The sequence below is a fragment of the Lynx rufus genome, unplaced genomic scaffold (assembly GCF_022079265.1).
Source record: "Lynx rufus isolate CCGP_SWC_20201006 ecotype Redwood Valley unplaced genomic scaffold, mLynRuf1.p SCAF_18, whole genome shotgun sequence".
Lineage (NCBI taxonomy): Eukaryota > Metazoa > Chordata > Mammalia > Carnivora > Felidae > Lynx > Lynx rufus.
This window is the reverse complement of record NW_025814832.1, coordinates 17,106,216-17,132,604: the sequence shown is the minus strand read 5'-3', so window position 1 is coordinate 17,132,604 and position 26,389 is coordinate 17,106,216. Positions and strand designations below refer to the sequence as shown.

The following is a 26,389-nucleotide window of genomic DNA, read 5'->3' as shown; positions in this document are numbered from 1 at the left end:
GTAAACCTGTTTTCTCATCTCTAAAGTGGGAATAATAACCACATTTACCGTGTAGAGTAGGTGTGATGATTCAACAAGGTCGTGTATGGAAAAACCCTTGTGCAGAGCTAGGCCCCGAGACCCTCTGGAACTTCTCCCTAGACAAGCCCGCCCAGGCTCCCTCGGGAACAGAGGCGGGCCCTCCCCTAGTAGCCCAGGGTACATGGGCATCTCTCCTTACCTCTTTTTGAGGATGCCAGATTCTCCCTGGGACCGTTCGGTCCATTTTCCCGTGCCCTCCCCAGTTCTGATTTTGTTGCTCTTTGACAGAGCAATCTCTGACTCTGGGAGTTGTGGGCACGTGAGGGATTTAGGAGCCGCCACCCCCTTTCCACCCCCAAAATGTATCCTTGGCTAGAAGACCAGCCGGTGCACCTGCTATGCTGCGATGGCTCTACTTCCAGAGCAGGCCTTGGGAAAGTCATCTCTTTACCAAAAGGGATGGCCCTCGTGAAAAGCTGCTGGGTGCTTGGATTTTCATCCACGTATTCACAGAACCGTAAGCTTTCGATGCTGGATTCACAAAGATACACGGGGTGGGGGGAGGGTATCTCAGCTTTTCTTCTTGGAGAGAAGAGAGGAGACACGCAGACAGCAGGTTTAACACCAACGTTTATTAAAGCAGACGGGGCGGGGGGGGGGTGCCGGACAGTAGATGACCAAGCAGCTCCGCAGCGCCCGTCCCCCCCACCGACCCCCTGGTGAGCTTCACTCCTCAGTGCAAGACTTCCTCGAGTCGTCAGGGTGGGCAGCTTGCCCCAACTGCCCGCTCATCAGCCCCAGGGAAGCTCCCCCTTCTGCCCACCCAATCAAACCTGTAGGAAGACCATGGTGGGGGCGGGGGGGGGGGGGGATGCCCGTTATACGTTAAGCTATTGGCTTTAGTGACTGACACAGGTTAGTAAAATGAAGCAGCGTGTATATATTTGCCATCAATCCCCAAAGCAACCTCTGCTGTGGCCACAGCTCACAAGGTCTGAACCCATCCATTTCCGCAACTGAAAAACAAACGAAAGAAGGAGCCTCGTCCTGTTTCGACAGTAGCCAGGTGGGTGCTTGTGAAAATGCTTGCTGGAAAAGAAGGAGAGAATAAACTGTGTGAGGATCCTGTGGATAAAAAGGAGAGGGGAGGAAGAGGAGGAGGAGAGGGAAACAGCCGGCAAGCTGTCGTTTCCGAGCACTTCCCCCGTGTGTGCCAGGCCGCCACCGTTTGCCACGCGCTGACTTTTTTTTAATGCTCAGAACAACCATGTGAGGGAGGAGCCCTTATTACCCTCGTTTTGCAGATGAGGAGACAGAGAGAAATTGGACACTTTTTCCCGGGATCAGATTTCATGATCGGAGCGCTCCCTGACTCCGCATTCCAAGTTGGTGCGCCCCGCCCCTCCGGCCGCCGCTTCCTCGTTTCCCTGTAAGTGCGAGCTGCCTGCCATGAGGCCTCGCTGCAATCTGGGTTTTGCAGGAGCCGGAGGTCCACACCCGGGCGGGCTCAGCAGCAGGGCCCATCTCACCCAGGGGCAGAGGAGGGAGCTGCCGCGGGGCACGCTCGCCCACAAACCACTCTTCCCACAACAGTAACAGGTGCCTCCCTTTCTGGAGGGATGTCAGTCCAGCTCCTACCCCTCAAGCAGATGTTGCCCTCACTGTTTGCTGACTGACCCTCGGAGGGACTCCAGGGGAGTCCACAGGGAGGGTGTGGGGTGTGGTGTCGCCAGAAGACTGACATCCCAACCACTGCCCAGCATGAGTTAGGGGCGTAATCCTGCCCAGTTAGCTCCTCCATTACATGGGGTTAAACCGTAAGCCCTCAACCGGCACAGGGGTGCTAAGAGGACCAAAGAGGAGAGTTTATGTGAGAGCACTCTGCAAATTACAAAGAGCGATACTCTAGAGGGAGTGTTCCTCGGTCGGCTCGCAGTAGCACCAAATCAACAACAATGAAGACAGAAGATTTCTCCCGACCACCGATGATAAACCACCCAGTTATAGCCTATCCTGCTCTGTCCGTAAAAATTACAGAGGAGCAACTACAGCCGCTAGGCTCACCCTCTGAAGGGATTTGCTACTTTATCTAATAGGATCTGGGAAGGAGGAGAGAGACCGGGAGGAAAGAAGCAAGCCGCCTCGCGAGGGAGCAGAGGTGCCCGGCGGACTGTGCAGGTGCTGACAGTCCAGTTCAGGGGCCTAAAAGAGCAAACCCAGGGCAAGGGGGAGGCGGAACGGATGGGCCGGGCAGACCCCCAGGCCGGAAGGCTAGGGGAAGGAAGGAAAGAAGTTGCTGGTCCTGGTGACGGTGGTGATGGTCGTAATGGATGTCACTGGACAGGCCCAGGGTTGTTGACCCCACCTGCAAAGACCCGAGTCTCCACAAGCCATACTTCTCCAGATTTGCATTCCAGTGTGACCTTTCTGGACAGCAAACAGGGTCACAGTCCTCCCCTGTTTGGGATCTCTTGGTGAGTCAGTAGGGGTCAGGCTCCCTGGTGTGTGCCCAGAGCCCCTCTCCACCTGGCTGCCGCCTCTCACCCCTGCCTGGCTCCTGCCACTTCCCCAGCCCACACCCGGCTAACCAGACGGCTCTCGAAATCCTCTGAGCCATGCGTGTGCCATCCCCCGCCGTCCCCCTAAACCAGAAGGCCTGGTGGGGGGAGGAACGTACCAGAGGCTGGTCCCGAGCCCCTCACACGGGATGGACCACGTTCCTGTCACAGTGGGGCTTGCAGTGAGGGTTCAGCCAGTGCTCCAGGAACTGCTCCTCGGCCCGGTGCTCCAGGCGGAGCAGATGATGCATGTACTCCTGTCAAAACAAACCCACACGGCAGAGCGGCTTTTCAGCAACAGCTGATCTCGTGCAGCACGGCACGGTCGTGCTCCCGAGACAGGGCGACCAGGCTAAGGGAGGCTGGGAGTCCAGACCAGTGGGGAACCCGCCATGCCTACGCCTCTCCGCAGGGAAAAGCAGTCAGACGGGCCCAGCTGATGGGCAAAATAAAGAAATCTGACAACCTAGGGCTGAAAGGGTGTGTGTCTATGGGAATTCACACACACTAATGGGGTGTAGCATGGAAATACCACTCTGAACAATTAGTGGCCTGCAATCCGGAAATCCCGCTCCTCAATGATGCCCCTACGCAGTGGTCCTCAAACGCTGGCAGGCATCAGAAGCACCTGGGGGCCTTGTCAAAACACAGACTGCTGGGTGCTACCCCCGGAGTTTCTGATTCAGCGAGTCTGGGCTTGGGCTCCAGAACTTATTACATTTTGGGCAAGTTTCCAGCCAATGCCGGTGCTGCTGGTCACTCTGAGAACAAGAGAAACGTGTATCAGGAGTCATGTAAGAATGTTCACAGAAGCAATAAACTTGTAGTGACAAAACACTAGCACTGTGCCAAACAGCCACTGACAGGAGGGTGGATGCATAAACTGTGGTAGGGTCACCCCCATGGAATATTATACAGCAGTGAACATGAATTAACTACAGCTACATCTGACATAGTGAGTCTTAGAAATAGCGTTGAGGGGCACCTGGGGTTAAGCGTCTGACTCCTGGCTTCAGCTCAGGTTATGATCTCACAGTTTCGTGAGTTTGAGCCCCACATCAGGCTCTGCACGGAGCCTGCTTGGGATTCTCTGTCTCCTCTCTCTGTGACCCTGTCCCACTCATGCTGTCTTCTGTCTCTCTCGAAATAAATAAATAAACTTAAAAAAAAAATAGCATGTTGAGTGAAAGAACAAATCCAAGAAGAATAACATTCACAGCGTAACATCATGCTTTAAAGTCTCAAAACATGCATCGCTAAATAAAATATTATTTATGGCTGCGTGCATTTGTGATTTAAAAAGATCATCTTTTTTAAAAGGCAAGGAGGAAAAATAAATAAATAACAGGCAAGGAATAACTATAAGAAAGCTGAAGTCGCTATACTATTATCAAACAAAAGAGACTTTACAACCAAAAAAGGGGTCCTCAAAATGTTAAGCATAGTTTAACCTCAAAATGTCAAACACAGAGCGACCATGTGACCTGGTGATTGCACTCCTAGGTACATGCCCAACAGAAATACTAACTGTGCACACGGTGTTCAGAGCGGCATCACTCATCATAGCCACAAAGTGGAAAGAGCCCAAATATCCATCAACTGATGAACGGATAAACGAAATGTGGTACCTCCATACGATGGAATATCATTTGGCCATAAAAAGGAATAAGGTACTGACACGTGCCTCGACAGGGATGAACCTTGGAAACACGATGCTAAGCGAAAGAAGCCGGTCACGAAGAACCACATACTGTGTGATCCCATTTCCATGAAATGCAGCCAGCGCTGCACGTGGACGTGTTCACAGCGGAGAGCAGCTCACCGTCTGGCGTGTCCATCGCTGGAACCATCTACTCGGGAACGCAAGCCAGAATGCGGACCCTCCTCGTCTCCCTCACCCCCAAACTCGTGTGACGCTGGGCATGAGGACTTCGAGTCAACTCCTGATGGTCCCAGATGCTCCCCCTTCATTGCCGCCATGTCTGTGGGTCGGGTCCTCAGTGCCACCCACCCAGGCTATGACAGCCTCCTCACCCCCTCCACTCCTCACCCTGCCCCTCCTCCCTCCACCCCACATCTCACCTGCCCCCACCATCTCTGCTCCAGCCTGACAGTGACTGGTCCAAAGTGCTGCCCAAAGGGGCCACGGCTGTCCTCAGGCCTTCACCGGCACCACCCACCGGGAAGGAGGAGCAGGTGAGCTGGGCTGCAGCTCTGAATAGCATCACTGTAGCCGGCAGGTGAGGGCAGCTCCCTGTACATACATTTTGGTATGTATCGATATCATAAAAATCCCAAATCCTGAACACCCTCCTATGGTGTCGCTAAAGCTTTAAGAGATGGTCCAGTTTAGAACTTTAAGTTTTTCAGTCCGTTTCCCCACGCTTCACGACAGAGAGAGGCCCTGTCTCCTGCCTGGCTCCACGGCTGTCACCACAGACGTGTTGATCTCTGAGCTTCTCTAGAATCACTTTCTCCCTCACATGGTTCACCTCAAGGGACTTTACCGAAGGGGCCATGTGGACAGGGTTAAGGGAACCACCAAAGAACCTTCCAGCACCCAACGACTAGTAATAGAGGGAAGCCATGGACGTGCCTAGACCTGTAGGGTCGTGGAGGGGCGCAGCCTCTGCAGGGCAGGGAGGGAGCGGGGAACAAATGCCCCATCGTCTCTCTCCTCTTGCCCCCCATCTCCTGCCTCGCCCAAGCAGAAGCCAGCCTTCCAGGGAAGCTGGCAGTGCGGTCCACGGGGGCCAGCCACCTGAGCTGGGCAGAGCAGGTACAGGCTGGATGGGGGACGGGGTGGAGGAAGCCAGCAGCCGCGCCAGGATGATGGGCACAAGGGGCGCGCTGTTGCCAGAAGAAGGGAGCAGAGAACACAAATAACAGATGCTTCTGAGGTCTGGGGCAGAGAAGCTGCCCACTGAACACACTGAGCACCGGGACCCGGCCTCAGGAGGACCACTGTTTGCTCTGCGTGCAGTGGCTCTCTCCCCGCCCTCCGCCCTGTTTGCTCGAGCTCAGTCTTCATACACCTGAGGGTCACGTCCAGGGTCAGGGTGGTCTTCTCTTCCCAACACAGCTCGGTCCTCAACAGAGCCAGCTCAGGCTGTGGGCTATCCCACATTGTTTCTCGTCGTATTACCTCGTGTAATTGATACACAAAACAGAAAAAATGATAAATCAGCAGGTTGCTTCTTAAGAGGGAAAGTGTTACTTCTCCTCCCTCGGTGACAAAAGTCTCTTCCTTCCCTGCATAACTCGTCTCTCCACCTCCTGGTGTGAACAGAGAAGTGGTACTGAACACCACCCAGACTACCCAGAAAAAGTGATTTCAAAAAAAAAAAAAAATCTACCCATGTTGCTTCCTTGCTTAAAATACTTGAATGGCTCCCACGGGGCTCAGGAGAAAATTCTAATCACTTAATGTGGTTTGTGGGGCTCCCTGTGATCTGGCCTTGCCTATCTTCTGACCTCCCCTCACCATCAACCCCCTGCCCCCCGAGCTTTCCCTGGATGGGCCACACTGGCCCTGCTCTCTCAGCCTACGCTATTCTCTCTGCCTAGAACACCCACGTGCCTTCTCTTTCTCCCATCACACTTCTACCCGACTTCGCAGGCCTCAGCTTAGATGTTACTTCCTCCAGGAAGCCTTCTCAGGTTCCCTGTGACCCCAGCGCTCTCTGGATGTCCCCCAGCACAGCCCTGGTCGCTCTGGTGGGCAGTGACCTCTGTCCCTGAGAGTAAGGACTTAATTGGGCCACATCACATTTTTTAGTGGAGGTGCCATGTGGGCGGGCTCACATGTGGACACACAAACTTGATGTTTTCTCCTCAAAAGAGAGTAGGTGGAGATTGGGAATGACTTTTAACTTGGAGGATGTATGCCGTTGACATTGCCCTGAATGAAGCCCGGGTGCTGTAATGATGGGATGTGAACCATCACAATGTATGAAACAGATCCACATAAACAATTTATAACCCAAAAGCAGGCAAATAATCAGAGAAGTGGCATCTCACCCCGGGAGGGAGTAGTCATATTCAGTAATATCTGTACAAGATTAAACTATTTTGGTATGTATCGATATCATAAAAATCCCAAATCCTGAACACCCTCCTATGGTGTCGATAAAGCTTTAAGAGATCCAGTTTAGAACTTTAAGTTTTTCAGTCTCTATGAAATCCTCTAGGAAGTCTGCATCCCGTATTAAACATAGCTCTAAAATTTTTTTTTAAGTTTTTAAACATTTATTCATTTTTGAAGGAGAGAGAGGCAGAGCATGAGCAGGGGAGGGGCAGAGAGAGAGGGAGACACGGGATCCAAAGCCGGCTCCAGGCTCTGAGCTGTCAGTGCAGAGCCCGACGTGGGGCTCGAACTCACGGACCGTGAGATCATGACCTGAGCTGATGTCAGATGTTTAACCGACTAAGTCAGCCAGGTGCCCCTAAAAAAAAAAAATAATAATGACTGTGCAAAGGCATGAATTATAAAGTGCCTAATTTTCCTGAATTTTCTTTCCCACAGGAACCATGCAGCTTGAATTTGTTTGATCAAGTTCTCATCTGACTCGTCCCAGGCAGGGGGTCTGTGGGGCGGCCAGAGAGGGGGCGGATGGTGAGAGACTCCGGCAGGACCCCACTGTGTGTACGGTGAATCCCCAGCAGCAGGACCCGTCTGTGATTTGGGGCTGAATCCTGTGTTTGGGGCAGTTTGGGGCGTGTGCTCCAAAGATTGCCTGGAATAAATGAGGACACAGCCCAAGGTCCTTTCCAGCCCTGACATGCTGTCATTCTTTGATTTTATTATATGCTCATGTTTTCGGTTTATTGCTTTAAGAACTAACCCTACTCAAGAATATTTTCTTTAGCTAGCTTAAAGAGAAAAAAATATTTTATTTAGTAAACAAGTATGTGGCCAAATGCAATGCCGAGGAGACAATCATCGTATATCTTTATAATTTGACTGTCTGGGGAGTCTTTGGGCGGAAGAAGAAGAATTGGGGGGAAAGGAAGGCAATGTGGGGTCTTGTAAATAAAGAACAGAGTCTTCCCAGCACACAGTGATCCTTACTCTGCCGTGCAGTGGGAGCAGCTCACCGAAGAAAGCCCATGTTGCCGTCTCCTTGCCTGTGAGCCAGACGGTGTGGGAGAGAGGCAAAGAGGTCCAGGTGTGAGCCTGGGTGGGGGTCTGCTCAAATCCACACCCTGCCGATATCACTTGACCTCTCCGGTCCATCTGCAAGACGGGGATGCTGCTAGCACTTACTTCCCTGGGTTGCCAGGATTCAATGAGATGATACAAGTTCTGTACCACATACGTAGTCTCCATCTGCCCGTCTAAATCCATTCCTCCCCTCCTTCACCTGGGCCTGTGCAGTAAGAGGCTGGCCTAAAAGTGCAACCAGACTCCCTTACCTGGGGCTTCCCGGTGGGTTTGGCATAGAGATGCCAGCAGGGGATTAGAGGTAGGGGTGAGAGAGGCCACGGTGTGTCCTCCCATGGTGCCTCCGGAGGAGTTCCAGCGGGCCGGCTGGCTGCATTGTCTCCTGAAGGCCACTGCTCCTAGGGGGCTGCCCTCTCCTGTTCTGGGAACCTGCCTTTCCCCCATCAAGCCCAGGGGCTGTTAGCCCCGGATCCTTTATCATCATCTCTTGCTGGGTGACCTGAATGCTGCCATGCCTTTGCAAAAAGTTTCTTCATCAAGCTTTGCCCGATTCCTTGTGGATACTCTTAAAGAAGAAAGATCTGAGCCTGACTTGAGGCTGTGGGGGGAGCCTCTCTCCCAGGAACTGGTCCACAGGAGCCTGTCAATAAGTGCTGGTTGAGTGAAAGACGAAAGTAGCTCTGGTCTGTGCTCCCCTCGGGGGTCCACGAGGTCAGAACTCTCTTTAGAATAATCCCAAGACATTACTTGCCTTTTCATTGTGTGCACTGGTGGGCAAAACAGGTGCCTTAACCAGAGTCAGGGCAGTGACAAGCACTATCACTGTCCTCGTATCTTTCACCATCACACACTCACAGTGAAAATCCATGAATAAATACAGAACGTTCTTCAAATGCCAGTTTCCCTGAAGAACACCTCCCACCCCGTGAAGCGGAAGAAAGCGACCCAACGGGAAGCATGAAGACAGCACTTCTATCTCATGACCAAGTACGACAGCCTCCTCAAAGAATAGCCCTTGTGAGGGGCGCCTGGGTGGCCTAGTTGGTTGAGCATCAGACTTTAGCTCAGGTCACGATCTCACGGTTCGGGAGTTCAAGCCCTGTAGCGGGCTCGCTGCTGTCGGCACGGAACCTGCTTTGGATCCTCTGTCCCCCTCGCTCTCTGCCCCTCCTCCACTCGTGCTCACTCTCTCAAAAATAAACATAAAAATAAATAAATAAAAAGAAGAACCCTTGAGTGATTGCTGATGTCAAGGACAGAACTCGCTGTGTTTGGCAGGCATCTCCTTGAAAATGAACAAAGTGAGCCTGTCACTTCAAGGAAAACAACTGCCAGTATTAGTTACTAAAGCGATAAACTTGAAGCTTTCGAAGAGAAATGAGAATTTTGAAAAACCTGACAGCTTCCATACTTACCGACTTTTCTGATGAGATCGCTCAGGCACCGCTGGTATAGAGCATTTGTACACTTCTTACCATTATATGCTCATTTGCCTCCTTGCCCACTTAATCCCTGTCCTAATCAGCCAAACCTCCAACTGGCTTTTTGATGGCAGGGACCAAGGGCTACCTAGTACATGGCTCGGCGCTTGGCACATAGTAGGACCTGAATAAAAAACCACTGGAGAAACGTACAAACAAATAAATGAAATGACTGCTCTTTTTCCGTAACCTTTCGAAATCCTCCTTGGAAGTTTCCTAGACATCTGCGTTGATCCACTCATTATAAAGGCCCAGGCCAAACATACATAAAAAGCATCAGAGGGTAATCTATATTTCACACTCCTAAATAGCAGCTGAAATCATCGTTGAAGAAAAACAACCAAAACAGACACACACATAGAGAGAGAAAGAAATGAGCGCTGGTTTCCATGACATTTCCTTATTTATTTAAAATGTTAGGAAAATGGATATGCCACAAAGGCCGAAAAGCAATCATTAGTCAAAGATGAAAAGCCAAGCTGCAAATCTGCTGAAAACCACAAATTCAACAATTGCATTGGCAGAGTTGGTAATGACCCGGCATTAATGATAAACTCAAATGTTCCTGGATCGAGAAAGAAGGGATAGATGGAAAATAAGTTTTAATTTTTTTAGATTCCTTTCTTTTAAGGGGAAAAAAATTAAAAGCAACACAGAAACTAATATCTGCATTCCACGTCCAATGCCAACTGTTACGATTTAAGCAAATAATTTCTCAGTAATTAGAGCGGAAATTGGAAGTGATCCTTTATTATGGCACTGGAGGTGTGATAATGAAATTAAATACCCACTGGGCCCTGATCTAAGCTGAGAAACATAAAGTGGACAGTTAATCTATCAAGGCAGGAACTTGTTCCAAGAAGGAAAAATCCTTCCTCTGACATTTGCATGAAATCAAGAGCCCATCAACATTGGATGAATTATCTTGCTCACGAGTAGGAGCAAGGTAAGCACATAGGCAGAAAGGTAGCCCAGAACTTAACTACCTGGGGACACCAGAAGGTTTAGGCCTAACACAAGGCAGATTGGTGACGTGTGCAATTTACATCACAGTCACTTCAACCTGGCCTTTGCGATCATGGGGGACAAAAGAGTAGTACTTACTACATATATTTATCAAGGGGCTAAACACGAAAGCATATTTTTAAAAGACTTACTTACAATAAAGCTAATATGATTTATACTTGACCAACAAGAACATTCCTTAAAGGAACACAGGCCAAAATGGAAAGCATATTCCCAGGGCACGTGAGCACTTACCAATGCACTCGCAAAAGACACCATTTTAGCTCAGATGTCATCTTTCTAAAGAATCTCCACGGCTTACCCCAGCAGTTGGCAGATAATTTCTTCCCTAAATTTTGGGATGATTAGGAGAAATTTAATGGATTTAAGTGAGGCCATAGAAAAGATTTCTTTGAAATAACCTCCCGGTTATAGGGTAGAGTTATGGCCTACCTACAAAATTTCTCCCTGAAGAGAAAGAAGGAAGGAAGGAAGGGAAGGAGGGAGGAAGAGAAGGGAGGGATGGGGGTAGGAAAGGAAGGAAGGAAGGAAGGAAGGAAGGAAGGAAGGAAGAGAAAAGGAGGGAAGGAGGGAGGGAGGGAGGAAGGAAAAGAAAGAAAGAAAGAAAGAAAGAAAGAAAGAAAGAAAGAAAGAAGGAAGGAAAGAAAGAAAGAGGAATGGGAATAAGTATAATAAGCATCTAGCAAATGTCAAATACTGTCCTTGGTGCTGGGGACCCAGATGTGCAACAAAGAGTCCATCTGCTCAAGCAGTATAGAACAGTCTAGTAGGAGATACAGATTAAAAAAATAAAAGTCAAAAATAGCTAACTTGTGCTGTGAGTTTTATGCAAAGGGATGCTCTCATTCATGGTAGGAGGGTAGGGACATCAGGGAGGCGTCCCCAAAAAGGCATCATTTAAGGTGAGTCTCTTAAGAATGAGAAAGAAAGAAAGAAAGAAAGAAAGAAAGAAAGAAAGAAAGAAAGACCTTTTGGAAAGCAATTTGATAATATACACTAAAAGCTTTAAAAATATTCATATCCTGGGGTACCTGGGTGGCTCAGTTAGTTGAGCATCCGACTTTGGCTCAGGTCATGATCTCGCAGTCCATGAGTTCGAGCCCCGTGTCAGGCTCTGTGCTGCTGACAGCACGAGCCTGGAGCCTGCTTCGGAATCTGTGTCTCCCTATCTGCCACCCCTCCCCCGCTCGTGCTTTGTCTCTCTCTCTCTCTCAAAAATAAATAAACATTAAAAAAAAATCATATCCTTGGATTCGGTAATTTACTCTCTGAGAATCTCTCCTTAGCAAATAGTCCAAAATATTAAAAGCACTTTGAAGTATCCAAAGTCTATAAAGAATTTATCAAACTCAATACCCAAAAAACAAATAATCCAGTGAGTAGGCAACAGACATGAATAGACACTTCTCCAAGGAAGACATCCAGATGGCCAACTGACACATGAAAAAATGCTCCACATCACTCATCATCAGGGGAATACAAATCAAAACCACAATGAGATACTACCTCACACCTGTCAGAATGGCTAACATGAACAACTCAGGCAACAACAGATGTTGGAGAGGATGTGGAGAAAGAGGATCTCTTTTGCATTGTTGGTGGGAATGCAAGCTGGTGCAGCCACTCTGGGAAACAGTATGGAGGTTCCTCAAAAAAACTAAAAATAGAACTACCCTATGACCCAGCAATTGCACTACTAGGCATCTATCCAAGGGATACAGATGTGCTGTTTCGAAGGGACACATGCACCCCCATGTTTATAGCAGCACTATTGACAATAGCCAAAGTATGGAAAGAGCCCAAATGTCCATCGACGGATGAATGGATAAAGAAGATGTGGTATATGTATACAATGGAGTATTACCTGGCAATCAAAAAGAATGAAATCTTGCCATTTGCAACTATGTGGATGGAACTAGAGGGTATTATGCTAAGCGAAATTAGAGAAAGACAAATATCATACAACTTCACTCATATGAGGACTTTAAGAGACAAAACAGATGAACATAAGGGAAGGGAAACAAAAATAATATAAAAACGGGGGGGCGGGACAAAACAGAAGAGACTCATAAATATGGAGAACAAACTGAGGGTTACTGGAGGGGTTGTGGGAGGGGGGATGGGCTAAATGGAAAATCATTTTTGCCCTGAAATCATTGTTGCCCTATACACTAACTTGCACTATTATGCTAATTAAAAAATAAATAAGTTATTAAGAATAAATAAATAAATAAATAACAAAATAAAACAAAAAATAAAAGCACTTTAATAACAAAAGTGTTCAGAGCGTTGTTAGTAACAAAAATAGTGGACATGATACAACTATCTAACAAAGAGAGTAATTCCGTATCATTAATGTTATAAAGAGTTTATAACAATATGGGAAATGCATATGTTATCATATTAAAAGAAAAACCAGGATACAAAATTCTAGATCAAATATGAGCACACTTATTTTATTTTTTTATTTTTTTTATTTTATTTTTTTTTTATTTTTTTTTTCAACGTTTTTTATTTATTTTTGGGACAAAGAGAGACAGAGCATGAACGGGGGAGGGGCAGAGAGAGAGGGAGACACAGAATCGGAAACAGGCTCCAGGCTCTGAGCCATCAGCCCAGAGCCTGACGCAGGGCTCGAACTCACGGACCGCGAGATCGTGACCTGGCTGAAGTCGGACGCTTAACCGACTGCGCCACCCAGGCGCCCCATATGAGCACACTTATTTTAAAATATACACATGGAGACTAGAAAGCAAAGCATCAAAAAATGGCAATGCTGTCTTTGGGGAGAGGAAACCTGATTTTCTTCTTTGGATTCTTTCTTGGTTTCCAATGTTTCTATAGTAAATATGAATGTCTTAAATTTTTATCTGTAATCACACAAGTATTACACAAACGCATTGTTGTTTAAAATTCAAACATCAAATATAAAGTTCCCTGGAGCACCACCGCCCCTCTCCTGTGTTGTTTTTGTAAGACTTATACATATGTTTATTGAAAATAGAAAACTGTGAGGCTCCTGGATGGCTCAGTTGGTTGAGCGTCAACTCTTGGTTTCAGCTCAGGTCATGGTCTCACAGTTGTGGGACTAAGAGCCCGTCAGGGAGCCTGCTTGGGATTCTCTCTCTCTCTCTCTCTCTCTCTCTCTCTCTGCCCCTCCCCTGTTCATGCTCTCTCTCTCTCTCTCTCTCTCTTTCTCTCTCTCTCCCCCCCTCCCCTGTTCATGCTCTCTCTCTCTCTCTCTCTCTCTCTCTCTCTGTGTCCCTCCCCTGCTCATGCTCTCTCTGTCTGTCTCTGTCTCTCTCTCTCTCTCTCCTTCTCTAAAAATAAATAAATAAACAGGGGCACTTGGGTGGCTCAGTCAGTTAAGCATCCCACTTCAGCTCAAGTCATGATCTCGCAGTTTGTGGGTTCAAGCCCCACATCAGGCTCTGTGTGGACAGCCCAGAGCCTGGAGCTTGCTTGGGATTCTGTGTCTCCCTCTCTCTGCCCCTCCCCCACTCATGCTCTGTCTCTCTCCATCTCTCAAAAATAAATACACATTAAAGAAATTTTTAATAAAATAAATAAACATTTAAGAAAATAGAAAACTGAGTGTACTGGACTGAGTGGTGTCCCCCCCCCCAATTTTATGTTCATCTGGAACCTGCACATGTGACCTTCTTTGGAAATAGGGTCTTTGCAGATGTAACCATGCAAAGATGAGATCATACTGGATTAAGGTGGGTCCTAAGTCCAATAACTGGTGTACTTATGAGATTAGTGCAATTTGAACACAGGGACACACAGGACACAAGGCCATGTGATCATGGACGCAGAGACAGGTCAAAAAACACCAAAGACTGAAGCCACCATCAGAAGCAGGGGCAGAAGCACAGAACGGATTCTCCCTCAGAGCCCCCTAGAAGAAACCAACCATCCCAACATTTTACTTCGAACTTCCAGTCTCTAGATCAGTGAGAGGATCGATGTCTGCTGTGAGAAGCCACCCCATTTGTGGTACTTTGTTATGGCAGCCATAGGAAATGGAGACACTGAGGAATACCAAAAGGTAAAAAAGGGGAAAGTAAAAATTTGTCCCAAAGCTCATCACTGAGAAAATACTGCCATTATTTGGGAACATGTCTCCACACATAAGTACAGATAGAAGAGTAGATAAGTGAGGTTTCTTTTAAAACTTTCTTTCTTTCCAGGGGCACCTGGGTGGCTCAGTCGGTTAGGTGTTCGACTTCAGCTCAAGTCATGGTCTCACAGTTTGTGAGTTCAAGCCCCACATGGAGCTCTGTGCTGACGCCTCGGAGCCTGGAGCCTGCTTCGGATTCTGTGTCTCCCTCTCTCTCTGCCCCTCCCCACTCACTCTCTCTGTCTCTCTGTCTCTCTCTCTCTCTCAAAAATAAATAAACATTAAAAATTTCTTTCCATTTTGAAAGTGTAGGGACCCAAGGATCCTTACGCATACCGCTAGTGGGAATTGGTACAGTTGATTAGGCAATTTGGCCGTATTTAATTCAGTTAAAAGTGCATAAACCTTCTGACTCAGCAATTCCATTTCTTATCACTGAATTCAGCAAAACACATGCATATAAGGATTTTCATCACACACTGGAAATAACTAATAATGTCCATTGTCCTGGGAACGGCTAAACAAGTAAGCTGAAATATGTCCTAGTCCATTCAGGCTGCTCTAACGAAACACTACAGACCGGGTAGCTTATAAAGCACAGAAATTTGCCTCTCACAGTTTGGAGGCTCAAAGTCCAAGGTTAGGGCACGAGCAGGGCCAGGGGGGGTGCTTTGGGGTCACACATTTCTCCCTGTAACCTCACTTGGCAGAGAGGGCTAGGGAGCTCTCTGGAGTCGAATGCCATCACACTGGGGTTTAGGACATCGACACATGAATTAGGGAGTAGGGAGAGACACCACAGCATAATACATTTATACTGTGCTTCAGGTAAAAATGAGCAAGAACAAAATGTATCGTTGAGTGAAAAAAAAAAAAAAAAAGCAAGTTGCAGAATCAACCCAGCCCTGCTTCCCACGCAGTGTTACTTCAGCAGTGAGGGGACAGGTGAGCCTGATATATTCAGGGCACAGTGAGGAGGCCAGCGTGCAGAGGGGAATGGAGGTGGGGACAGGGGAGGGGGCTGACAGACCCCTAGGGTCTTGGAGGCCACTGTAGGACTGTGGATTTTATTGGGCACAAGGCAGGGAGTCATTGGAAAGTTTTGAGCAGGGGAGGGACAAGAACTGGTTTCTTTTTTTTTTTTTTTTCTTTTTTGAGAGAGAGAGCACAAGTGAGCAAGGCGCAGAGAGAGAGGGAGAGAGAGAAGTGGGGCTCACCTGAGGCGGGACTCGAACTCACGAACCATGAGATCATGACCTGCTTAACTGACTGAGCCCCACAGGCACCCCGGTTTTAACATCGGACTCTTGCTGCCCTGTTGAGAACAGACGCAGAGGGGTGCAGAGAGGAAGCAGGGAGGCGGGTTAGAGAGGATTGCCCAGTCTCCTCTCGGGGCTCCACTGGCAGCCATGGAGGGGAAGGAGTGGCCAGAGTCTGGATGTGGGGCCCACACAACTAGGAGGTGGCACCATTTGCCCGTGTGACGGTGCAGTCAGGAATCCCACCTAAGACTGCTGGGTCTGAGCTGCCTGTGAAATGTTGCCAGTCACGTGGACAGTCACGGAAATGAGTCTGGAGCTCCGCCGGGTGAGGCCATGTGCAGCCATCACCACAGATGTGATATTTAAACTCACTGGACTGGGACACCTGCTGGCTCAGTCAGTTAAGCGTCCGACTTCGGCTCAGGTCATGATCTCGCAGTTCGTGAGCTCAAGCCCCATATCGGGCTCTGTGCTGACAGCTCAGAGCCTGGAGCCTGCTTGGGATTCTGTGTCTCCCTCTCTCTCTGCCCCTCCCCCGCTCGCACTCTGTCATTCTCTCTCAAAAATAAACATTTTTTAAAAAGTTTATTTGAGGGGCGCCTGGGTGGCGCAGTCGGTTAAGCGTCCGACTTCAGCCAGGTCACGATCTCACGGTCCGGGAGTTCGAGCCCCGCGTCGGGCTCTGGGCTGATGGCTCAGAGCCTGGAGCCTGTTTCCGATTCTGTGTCTCCCTCTCTCTCTGCCCCTCCCCCGTTCATGCTCTGTCTCTCTCTGTCCCAAAAATAAAAATAAAAAAACGTTGAAAAAAAAATTTTTTTTAAGTTTATTTGACAATAAATTATATTAAAAGTAAACAAACAAACCAACCAGGAAAAAATAAAGGCCATTAAAAAAAAAAGTTTAAATTCACAGGACTGGACGAGGCAGGAAGGCAGGCCCTGGGACACTCTGGCATTTAAAGGGCTAAGGATTCACCAAAGCACATTGAGTCACAGAAACCAAAAAGGGGGACGAGAGGCTGAGGGCAAGGGTCCTGGAAGACTGGAACCCCAATGAGCAGGGTGCCCAGAAGGAAGGGAGAGAAATCAGCTGTGTCACCTAAAACAAACATGGGCGGGCTCCTGGTCCCCAGGACACCGGGAACAGAGGCCAAGAGCCTCCCTTGCAGTTAGCCCTCCAGGACGGGAAGTCAGTCCTCTCAAGCCAAAGCAGGCGGGGGACCCCCAGGGCTGACGGAAGGAGATGCAGACTGGAGGTGCGAGGGGGCGCCTGAGGCCAGCGGCGGCCAGGGCTGGGGACCGCCTTCTGAGTAGCAAGGGCACAGACCCAAACCCTGAAAATTAACGTAAGCACAAGCATGACTGAGAAATACTCAAGGAGAGCTCAGAATATTGTTGCCACTATCTTCCCTTTAGACATAAGCCCGGACCTTCTTTCCCAGCATCAGTTTCTGCCCAGGCAGATTTTTTTTCCTCCATCAAGGTCCTGAGGCTTCATTATACCAGGGCTTTTCTGACAGGATGTCTTGACCAACGGAAGTAGTTAGTCCTAAGCAGACTCCAAAGTGATTCGGCAGAAACCCAATCCAGACGGGCTGTCCCCAGCCTTCTGGGAGTGCCCATCCTATTCCCGTGAGGTCTAGAATCCACTCCCCCAAATCCCTGAAGATTCGGGGGCCGTGTTTCTCCCGAGTCAGTCTCATGGCCTCTTTCGCCACCACGGCAGCTTCTAGATTCGAGCCATTACCACCCTCATTTGTCAACCACACAACGCACCACCCATCCGCCTGCCATTCCCCACGAAGAACCACTAACACAACGTCACTGTGTTAGCAGACTTGCTCCTAAGGTCTGGGTAACGACGGCGCAGAGAGCAGAAAACAATGGCAAATTGTTTTACGCCAGGCGCTGCTGTAAAATAAAAGTATCCGCGATTTGCTACCACAAGGAATTTCTCAGTGGTGTGCCCTCCAGAGGCCCCACCTTCCCACCTGCTGCTCCCTCTCTCGGACCCCTCTTCACATCCCCCACCCTGCCTGCCCCGCGGCCTCCATACATCCAACATCCCTCCTGTTTTCTTCCCCAGAGCCATGCTCCTCTGTCTCCATCCCCACTGGCGTTTCACCTGCTTCTAGCCAGTATCCAACAGGATGCTTACCCGTCTCTGGGGTGGACACCAGTCCTCCCCGCAACCCGAGGCCACACAAGTGACCTTTCCAATAGCACCGTGTTCTTCCCGCCACACAGTCAGAGAACAGTCCTTGCAGTGCACCGGCAGGATTCATAGGGTCAGAACAGTCCCTCCCCCTGCACGCGCGGGGCACAGCTTGTCTGAACCGGTCACCAAAAAGCCTCTATTTTTGAGAAAGCCAACATCTGCCAATACTTGAGCCACACATCAAGATTATAAACATCGCTTAGTAAATACTCATGAACTGCTGCAAATCTTCATACTCATTTGCATTTTGAATTCCAAATACCTCCCGAAAACTCCAATGGTTCACTCCCATCGCTGGCCTCTCCTCTCTCTGAACCGGTTTTCTTTTGCACAGTCCCTCAGAGGGGAGAAGCGAGACAAAATAACCCAACCAGTCATCTCTTGGTGATTTTGAGTTAGAGGTGAGCACATGAGTCAAGGCTCAGGTCCCAAGGGCACACCCATTCCCCAGAAATCACTCCCTCTGCTCATTCGTCCCCGTCCACCTGTCTCCTGAGTACCATGGCAAGGAGGAGAGACAACCTGTCCAAAAATGTTATTTCCCATTACCCATGTAGAGTGGCATCTGAAGGGCAGCGTTGAAGAGGCTGTTTCCCAGACCTCTGCATGGCTCCTGTCACCTGGCTCCGATCTCCTCGCTCCCCTGCTTAAAATCCCAGCTGGCTCCTCCTGACTACAGAACGGAAGTCAACTCTGCTGCTGTCAGCCGTGGCCTTCCAACCTGGCCCCAGAGGACCTTCTCTTGCCATTGCCGTTCTTTCATATGTTTCAGGTACTCAAGTCAAGGTCAAAAGTGGAAGAGAGGGAATTGGAATCCAGACCTTCTGAAAAATTATTCTGCAAGGTCTTTTTCAAAACATACATGCACACACGCTCATATATACACACAACATACACACACTCACATAGATATACACAACCTCACACTCACAGTCGTACACACACCCATACATACACACACCCTCACACACACATACACACACTCACATACACACATACTTTCCATACTCACACGCCCTCATGCATACACACACACACACACTCTCACATGTATACACATCCTTATATACACAACACCTCCTCACACACACACCCTCGCATACACAATATATCCTCACATACACAATACACACCCTTACACATACACACACAGTCTCACATACACAACACACATGACATTTCCAATCCTGAAAACACAGGACAATGCTCCCGCCTGCCCTTTTCCCCAGCAAAGGGACGTCTGAGCAGATGGTTTGCACAGAGAAACAAGGCAGGCAGCGGGTGGTCTTGGCAAAAGATAAGGAGCAGGAAAGTGTGGTTCCCCACAGATCAGGGCAACTTAACCCCTTGGTTCCCACGCGGACGTGAGCCTGTGGGGCAGTTCCGCCCAGCAGCCCCCACCTCCCCTGCGGCAGAGGTCCCGCCTCGTGGCCTCCTCACGGCCTGCTGACAATGTGATACCTACACAACCTCACACACACAGTCATACGGGGTCACCGAGTCCAGTGCTCACATTCAACGGCGATGCAGGACCAGGGTCACTGTGACACCAGCCGCTCACCTAAAATGAGCAAATGGCTCCTCTTCCACGGCCGGTGACTGGCCGGTCACCAACTACGCTCTCGACAAACCCACGAAAGGGAGGAGGCAGCCACGACACCCAAGGTGGGGGAGAGGCCAGACAGAAGTCCAGGATTTCAGGTGCAGCAGCAGGGCCAGCTTGAAGGGAGGAGGCCCTGGCGTTTCCGAGAAAGCCTCTGGGGGCCTCAACACAAACCATCCGGCTCTCACCTGGGGCCGCGTCCTGCTGCCCACGCTTTTCCTCCGAGCTGTAGACTGGCAGCAGGAAACCCGCATCGTCCCTGAAGCTCTATCCAGAACCCTAAAAGATGAGCCCCGGAGTAAACCTTTTAGCCAGCTACTCTGCAAATTCTCTGCACTTTTGGAGAAAACTGAGGTCCAGAAAAAGGACGCGGATTTCTCCTAAATCCAAAGCCCAAAGTCCATGACTAGTCAGTGGCAGAATACGGACTGAAATCGTACCGGGTGGAATATTCTCCCCACCTCACCTCCACCCCTTCCGCTGCCTGAAAACTCTTCATCTTCAAGCCTCAGCCCGGTGGACACCTCCTCTGGGAAGCCTTCCTAGCCCCCTCCCTCCTTCCAGTTAGGGCGAGAGACCCTCTTTTCTCAACCTCATTAGAGAACTTGAATCCAGTTGGAAGGTTCTGGCTCTACCTGTCTCCACCCAATGGAACAAAGGAAGAACGTCTAGTTTATTTTACATCCTCAGTGCCTGGCACTTGGTGAGGCCCAGTCAATGTGAAATACAATTAAGTGCACGTCTCTGCCGGCGAGGAGCGCTCTCTGCATGTTCCACGTGACCCTCTCCCTCTCTCTGTCTGAACTGAATCTAAACTAGCGCATTGACTCTCTCCATACCACTCAGTTCAACCTTCGATTGGTTCCTACATGTCTCGCGCTGTTAGCTTTTGTGTTCCCCACCGGATCCCAGGAGCTGGTATTACACGTGGCATCACGTGTGGCCCGCAAGGCCTGGCACGGCGGGGCTCAGCTTCGGCTGCACGCTGATACCACCTGGGGGGCTCTGACACCCACCCAAGGCCCAGGCCAGGCCCCACACCCCACGCCACCCCTCTGGGAGCGGGCACCAGATTTTTAACTTCTGCAGTTGGTTCCAGCGTATGCAGCCATGGCTCAGAATCACATTCCTAGAAAGATGTGATAGCAGAAACTGCTTGTTGATTCAGCTGGTTCTGCGTGAGGGTAATGCAATATAATATAGTACAATACAACAGTGAATGACAGTGCAAGAGACACACAAAGTGACACAGAATGAGAAAGGTTGGGGAAAAAAAGGAGACTGTTCAGCATGGTGTAGCCAGGGTCCCTTACCCTTAGTGCTGTTGGCATTTTAGGCAAGATTATTCTCTGCTATGGGAGCTGCCCTGTGCATTGTGCGATGTTTAGCAGCATTCCTGGCCTTAACCCATTAGATGCCAAGAGCAAACTGTCCCTCCTCCCACCCCCACAGTTGTGACAACCAAAATGCCTCCAGACACTGCCAGATGTCCCTGGGGCTGGGGGAGCAAAATCACCCCTGGATGAGAACTACCGATGCAGACTAGCCACCAAATCATTTATTGCACGTTTATTTCCCATTTCAACGGTAGATCACATGAGCACTTTTCCAAATTTGGCTGAGTGGCAGAGAGGATTCTGGACAATGGGGTCAGTGTCTTGGTGACAGGCATGCAGGGCTGGGCTGTACACAGGATGAATGGGAAATGGTTGGTGGGGTCAGCGGTGGGTTCTGAGGCCAGAGAGAATCACACAGAAACTAGATCCGGTAGGTTCAAGGCAATTAAGAGGAGTCAATAGTGATCAGCCTACAAAAGATGACCAAGGGGCGCCTGGGTGGTTCAGTCGGTTAAGTGTCCGACTTTGGCTCAGATCATGATCGCACGGTTCCTGAGTTCGAGCCCCGCATGGGGCTCTGTGCTGACAACTCAGAGCCTGGAGCCTGCTTCAGATTCTGTGTCTCCCTCTCTCTCTGCCCCTCCCTCTCTCTCTCCCTCTCTAAATAAATAAATAAATAAATAAATAAATAAGCAAACAAACACACATACATACATTTAAAAAAAAGACCAAAAACAGAACAAAATTTTAAAAAGCCAGATATTCAGTAAAATCACAAAATTGGAAGCAAGCTGAAGGTTGTCACAGGTGAAGGCCAGTGATGACCAGAGGCCAGGAGAAGGGAAATGGTCAGAGAAGGAGCTCTCAGAAGTTCTGGGCAGGGAAGGACCACATCAGGCCGTGTTTGGGGACACAAGTCTAGCATGGCATGAAGGCTGGCACGGGAGGGGCACGGGAGGCAGGAAGCTGATCTGCTGTGGTCCAAGCCCACCTACTACAACAGTCCAAACTCACCTGTTGCCCAGGGCCTAAAACCCTTCAGCCCCTGTGAAGTCAGAGCTCAGAGGGGCCAGGGGCAGATGCTGGCAGAGAAAACGCCCAGTGGCCAATTCCGCTGTTGATTACAGCCTGTCTCCTGACCACTTGGAGGGGAGCAGCTCCTTTGGAGCCCTGCGAACCAGCCTTCCCCCGGGGGGAAGCCCTCCAGACATCGTGCCAAAAGCACAAGGGGCCAGTTAGAGCCCCCAGGGGCCTCAAGCCAGACGTCCTGCTCCCCACACTCTCTTGGGTTCCCCAATATCTCCCCATATTCCTTCTTAGCCTCTTGGAGCCCCTCTTCCTCTGCCCACCCCTGAGCGTCGATGTCCCCACATGTCAATCCTGGGCCTCTTCTCTTCTAACTGGTTCTCAAACTGTCTATCTAAAGCTCCAGTCTGCATTCCCCCATTTAAAAACTCCCATTGTCCTCCACTGAACACAAGATAAAGTCCAAGGTACTCCAACCCTTTTTGATCTTGCTCCTGCCCACCTCCCAATTCCTCTCCACCCTGCACTTAGATATTCCAAGCCACATCTGACATACAGGGAGGGAGGAAGGGACGAAGAGAGGGAGGAAGAGAGGAAGGGAGGAAGGAAAAGAGGGAGGGAGGAAGGAAGGAAAGAAGGAAGGGAGGAAGGAAGGGAGAGAGGAAGGGAGGAAGGAAAAGAGGGAGGAAGGAAGGAAGGAAAGAAGAGAGGGAGTGAGGAAGGGAGAGAGGAAGGGAGGAAGGAAGAGAAGAAGGGAGGAAGGGAGGGAGGAAAAGAGGGAGGGAGGGAGGAAGGAAGGAAAGAAGGAAGGAAGGAAGGAAGTGAGGAAGGAAGAGAAGGAGGGAGGAAGGGAGGGAGGGAGGGAAGCCACATCTACCCTTGACATCCTGAAGTTCTTGATTTGTTTCTAAGCCACTCTGTACAATAGCAATTCACCAGCTTCTCTGTGTCTGCTCCCAACTCTGAGCAGAAATCCAGGCAACTACTGCCTGCAGCCTTAGCACCTTGCTGGTCCCTGATACTTAATATTCAAAGAAGTAGTCACTGTTTGCTAAGTACTGTTTATTTTTGGGACAGAGAGAGACAGAGCATGAACGGGGGAGGGGCAGAGAGAGAAGGAGACACAGAATCGGAAACAGGCTCCAGGCTCTGAGCCATCAGCCCAGAGCCCGACGCGGGGCTCGAACTCACGGACCGCGAGATCGTGACCTGGCTGAAGTCGGACGCTTAACCGACTGCGCCACCCAGGCGCCCCGCTAAGTACTGTTATAAGTGCCTTATTAGGAATTACTTGATCCTTATAAAGTAGCTATTTTCTGTCATTATTTATAATAATATTATAGGAATGTAAGTGGTAATATTTATTGTCAACCCCATTTTATAGCTGACAGTACAGAGGTACAGAAACATGAAGAAACCTTCCCCAGTTTGCACAGTTAGAAAAATGGGGAGAAAAGCCAGACGGTGTGCCCCAGAGCCAGCACTCCTCAGCAATGTGCAATCCTGCATCTCAATTAGAGACTTTTAAATGAACTAATTCTGATTTAAAAAAAAACAAAAAACAAAAAACAAAAAAAACAGGAATGTTAGTACTTCAGCCACAGGATGGGGAGAAAAGCCAGGCCCGGGGCCACTAGGGCAGGGTCTAATATCACCCACCACAAGTCACAAAATGAAGGCAGGGAAGGGTGCCCTGGTTCAGAAACACAAGGCAGGTGACCGCCACAAACCCACAGGGCAGGACAGAGACTAAAGACCAAACTCAGAGGCACGAGGTTAGGGCAGAGCCCCCACAGGCCACAGGGCACAGACTCTGCCTGACCAGACAGAGCATCTCTGGCCAAGGATGCTGGTCCAGCTTGCTGGGAGCCCCAGGGAAGAGGAGGAAGAGGGGGTTGGCCCCAGTTACAGGACACAGGGCCCTGACATCCGGCTCGGGGGTGGCATCCGGCAGCCCACGGGGGATCCTGGGACTCTGGCCATCGGCCACACTGTTTCCATTTGAAATATCGTGTGCATAGTAGGTGCGTGGGGCTCGAGCCTCCGGGGGAGAAAAGGGGAGAGTAAAAGGTTGAGGTCAACCTGACACCTGAGACCCGGCAGAACCTCCGTCTAGTGGCCCACGCTGGACCGGGGCCAGCACCTGGCTCGGTTTCATAGTGAATGAGCATTCAAGCGATCACACTTTCCCTTCCAATAGCCGGGAGCCCGGCACTCACCCGCATGGGCTCGTCAGGGAACCCGGGTTTGCTCGGCCTGTCCTGCCGTCGGGATCTCAGGAGCTGCTTGGCCTGCTTTTCCGTCAGAATCGGAGAGGCCCCTGAAAAAAGTCGGGAAGGGGCCTTTGGGACTCTTGCAACAGGAGCTCGTGCACCATCTCACAGTCCAAGGCGAAGGATTTGCAAGTTCGATTTCGGTCAAACACAAAAGCGCTTTCACGGGGACCTGTCCCAAAGGACGTGGCATTCCAGAGAGCTCCGAGGAGAATTCTAAATTATTTCTAACTCAGAGCCAAAGCTGCACAACGTAAACATAGTTACCTATTCCAACGGTGCATTTCTTTAAAAGTGGGTGCTAATCTGGGGCGCCTGGGTGGCTCAGTCGGTTGAGCGGCCGACTTCGGCTCAGGTCATGATCTCACGGTCCGTGAGTTCGAGCCCCGTGTCGGGCTCTGTGCTGACAGCTCAGAGCCTGGAGCCTGTTTCAGATTCTGTGTCGCCCTCTCTCTGACCCTCCCCTGTTCATGCTCTGTCTCTCCCTGTCTCAAAAATAAATAAAATGCTAAAAAATAAAAATTAAAAAAAAGACATTAAAAAAAGTGGGTGCTAATTTAATGAATACGGGATTTTTTTTTCTTTTTCTTTTTTTTTTTTAAAGAGTTTTTAATTTTTTTTTTCAACGTTTTTTTATTTATTTTTGGGACAGAGAGAGACAGAGCATGAACGGGGGAGGGGCAGAGAGAGAGGGAGACACAGAATCGGAAACAGGCTCCAGGCTCTGAGCCATCAGCTCAGAGCCCGACACGGGGCTCGAACTCACGGACCATGAGATCGTGACCTGGCTGAAGTCGGACGCTTAACCGACTGCGCCACCCAGGCGCCCCTGTTTTTTGTTTTTTTAAGTAATCTTTCGAACTCACAACTCCGAGACTAAGAGTCGCATGTTCCACCAACTGAGACAGCCAGACGCCCCTGAGTAAATTTTTTAAAACACATTTTCTTCAGTTCTCTGGTCAATGTGTTTCTTGTCCTTTAGTTTTGCTTTGATGGTTTTTCTTTTTTTTTCTAATCCCCAAAACACTAAAGCAGCTAAAAGTTGTTACTGGAAGATTCTCCGTGAGAACAAGACTGTGTTAAAGTTGATAATCACACATGATGTCTCAAAGAAGGTATCATGATAAAATTATATTAAGTTTTGATAATCACGCGCGAACTCCAAATGATATCATCAAATAAAAGTCTGTCAAGTTTTGATGATGTCATATGAAGTCTAAAAGACAGTATAGTTGAAGATTTATCAGCATTTCTGAGAATTAATATTCAAATACATTTAAAGATTAATAAAATAGGGGCACCTGGCTGGCTCAGTCAGTAGAGCATGCAACTCTTGATCTCTGAGTTCAACCCCACATCGGTGCACAGATTATTTAAATAAAAAAAAACTTTTAAAAAATAATAAAAAATTTAAAAATAAAGACTGAAAAATAATTATCCCTAATGATAGCAATTCTGGGAGCCTGCTCTTAGGGAGGAAAAAAAAAAGCACTGAATTACTATATATTACATATTCTTTGAAATGAAAAACATATTTTACAAATATAAAACAGACTGATCCCAGCTTGTCATGTCAGCATAGAAACGGCTGTTTTCAGAGTTCATGCTCACCTGAGAAGCAAGTCAGTAAGGTGAGGCAGAGGACAAGCACAAATAGCTTCTTCATCCTGTCTTTGTTCCGCTCTCAGCCTCTTGCAGAATGAACGCCCCCTGAATGGGCCAGCCTACTTAAAGGAAGCACTTCCGCCCCCCCCCAACCTCACTTCCCCCATCCCCTCACCCCCCCCAACTTGTTTATGCTCTGACTAACTACACTTACGGTATGATGTTAAGTGCATCTGACTCTGAGTTTTTAGTATGACCACTAAACTTTTCCTCCGAATCCCTATAAATTTTCATCCTGAGCAAGGAAATCACCCCTCTGTGATGTGACTTTCAGAGCATGAATTGGAGAAAGCAACATGTGATATTGACTTCATTTAAACAGACGCAGCTACATCATACACTGGTTTGTGAGTGTCTGTTTTTGCTCCTGTTTTCATCTCTTTCATTAACCGTCTCTTACATTTGCACATTGTATGACATCTCTCCAAAGCCCATTCACTAATTAGGTTTGACCTTCCTAATAGTTTCAGAGGTGGGTAGGGAAATTGGCAAGGAGCATAGTAAAGGGGAAAATGTTTTTTTTTCAGCTGACTTCAGAGCCAGAACACCCAGCGTTCGTGTCCTAGCTTCACCTCTTTCTAGCAACGTAGCCTTCGGTAAATCACTTACCCTTTCTGAACTTTGGTCTCCCCC

At 49.1% G+C, this 26,389-nt stretch overlaps 1 protein-coding gene across 2 annotated transcripts; it reads right to left on the bottom strand.

Moving 5' to 3' along the window:
• Positions 1-655: 655 nt before the first annotated feature.
• On the bottom strand, positions 656-25,772 carry CUNH17orf67 (chromosome unknown C17orf67 homolog). Of its 2 annotated transcripts, none has more exons than XM_047081744.1 (4): positions 25,703-25,772; positions 24,038-24,138; positions 2,699-2,836; positions 656-1,110 (listed from the first exon to the last, which is right to left on the bottom strand). In XM_047081744.1, exons 1-3 carry the CDS (start codon positions 25,755-25,757, stop codon positions 2,720-2,722), a joined length of 273 nt encoding a protein of 90 aa, XP_046937700.1. In that variant the 5' UTR covers positions 25,758-25,772; the 3' UTR covers positions 656-1,110; positions 2,699-2,719. The 2 variants fall into 2 exon arrangements, with proteins under 2 accessions (XP_046937700.1, XP_046937701.1); XM_047081745.1 differs by having other exon boundaries at positions 656-1,037.
• Positions 25,773-26,389: the final 617 nt, after the last annotated feature.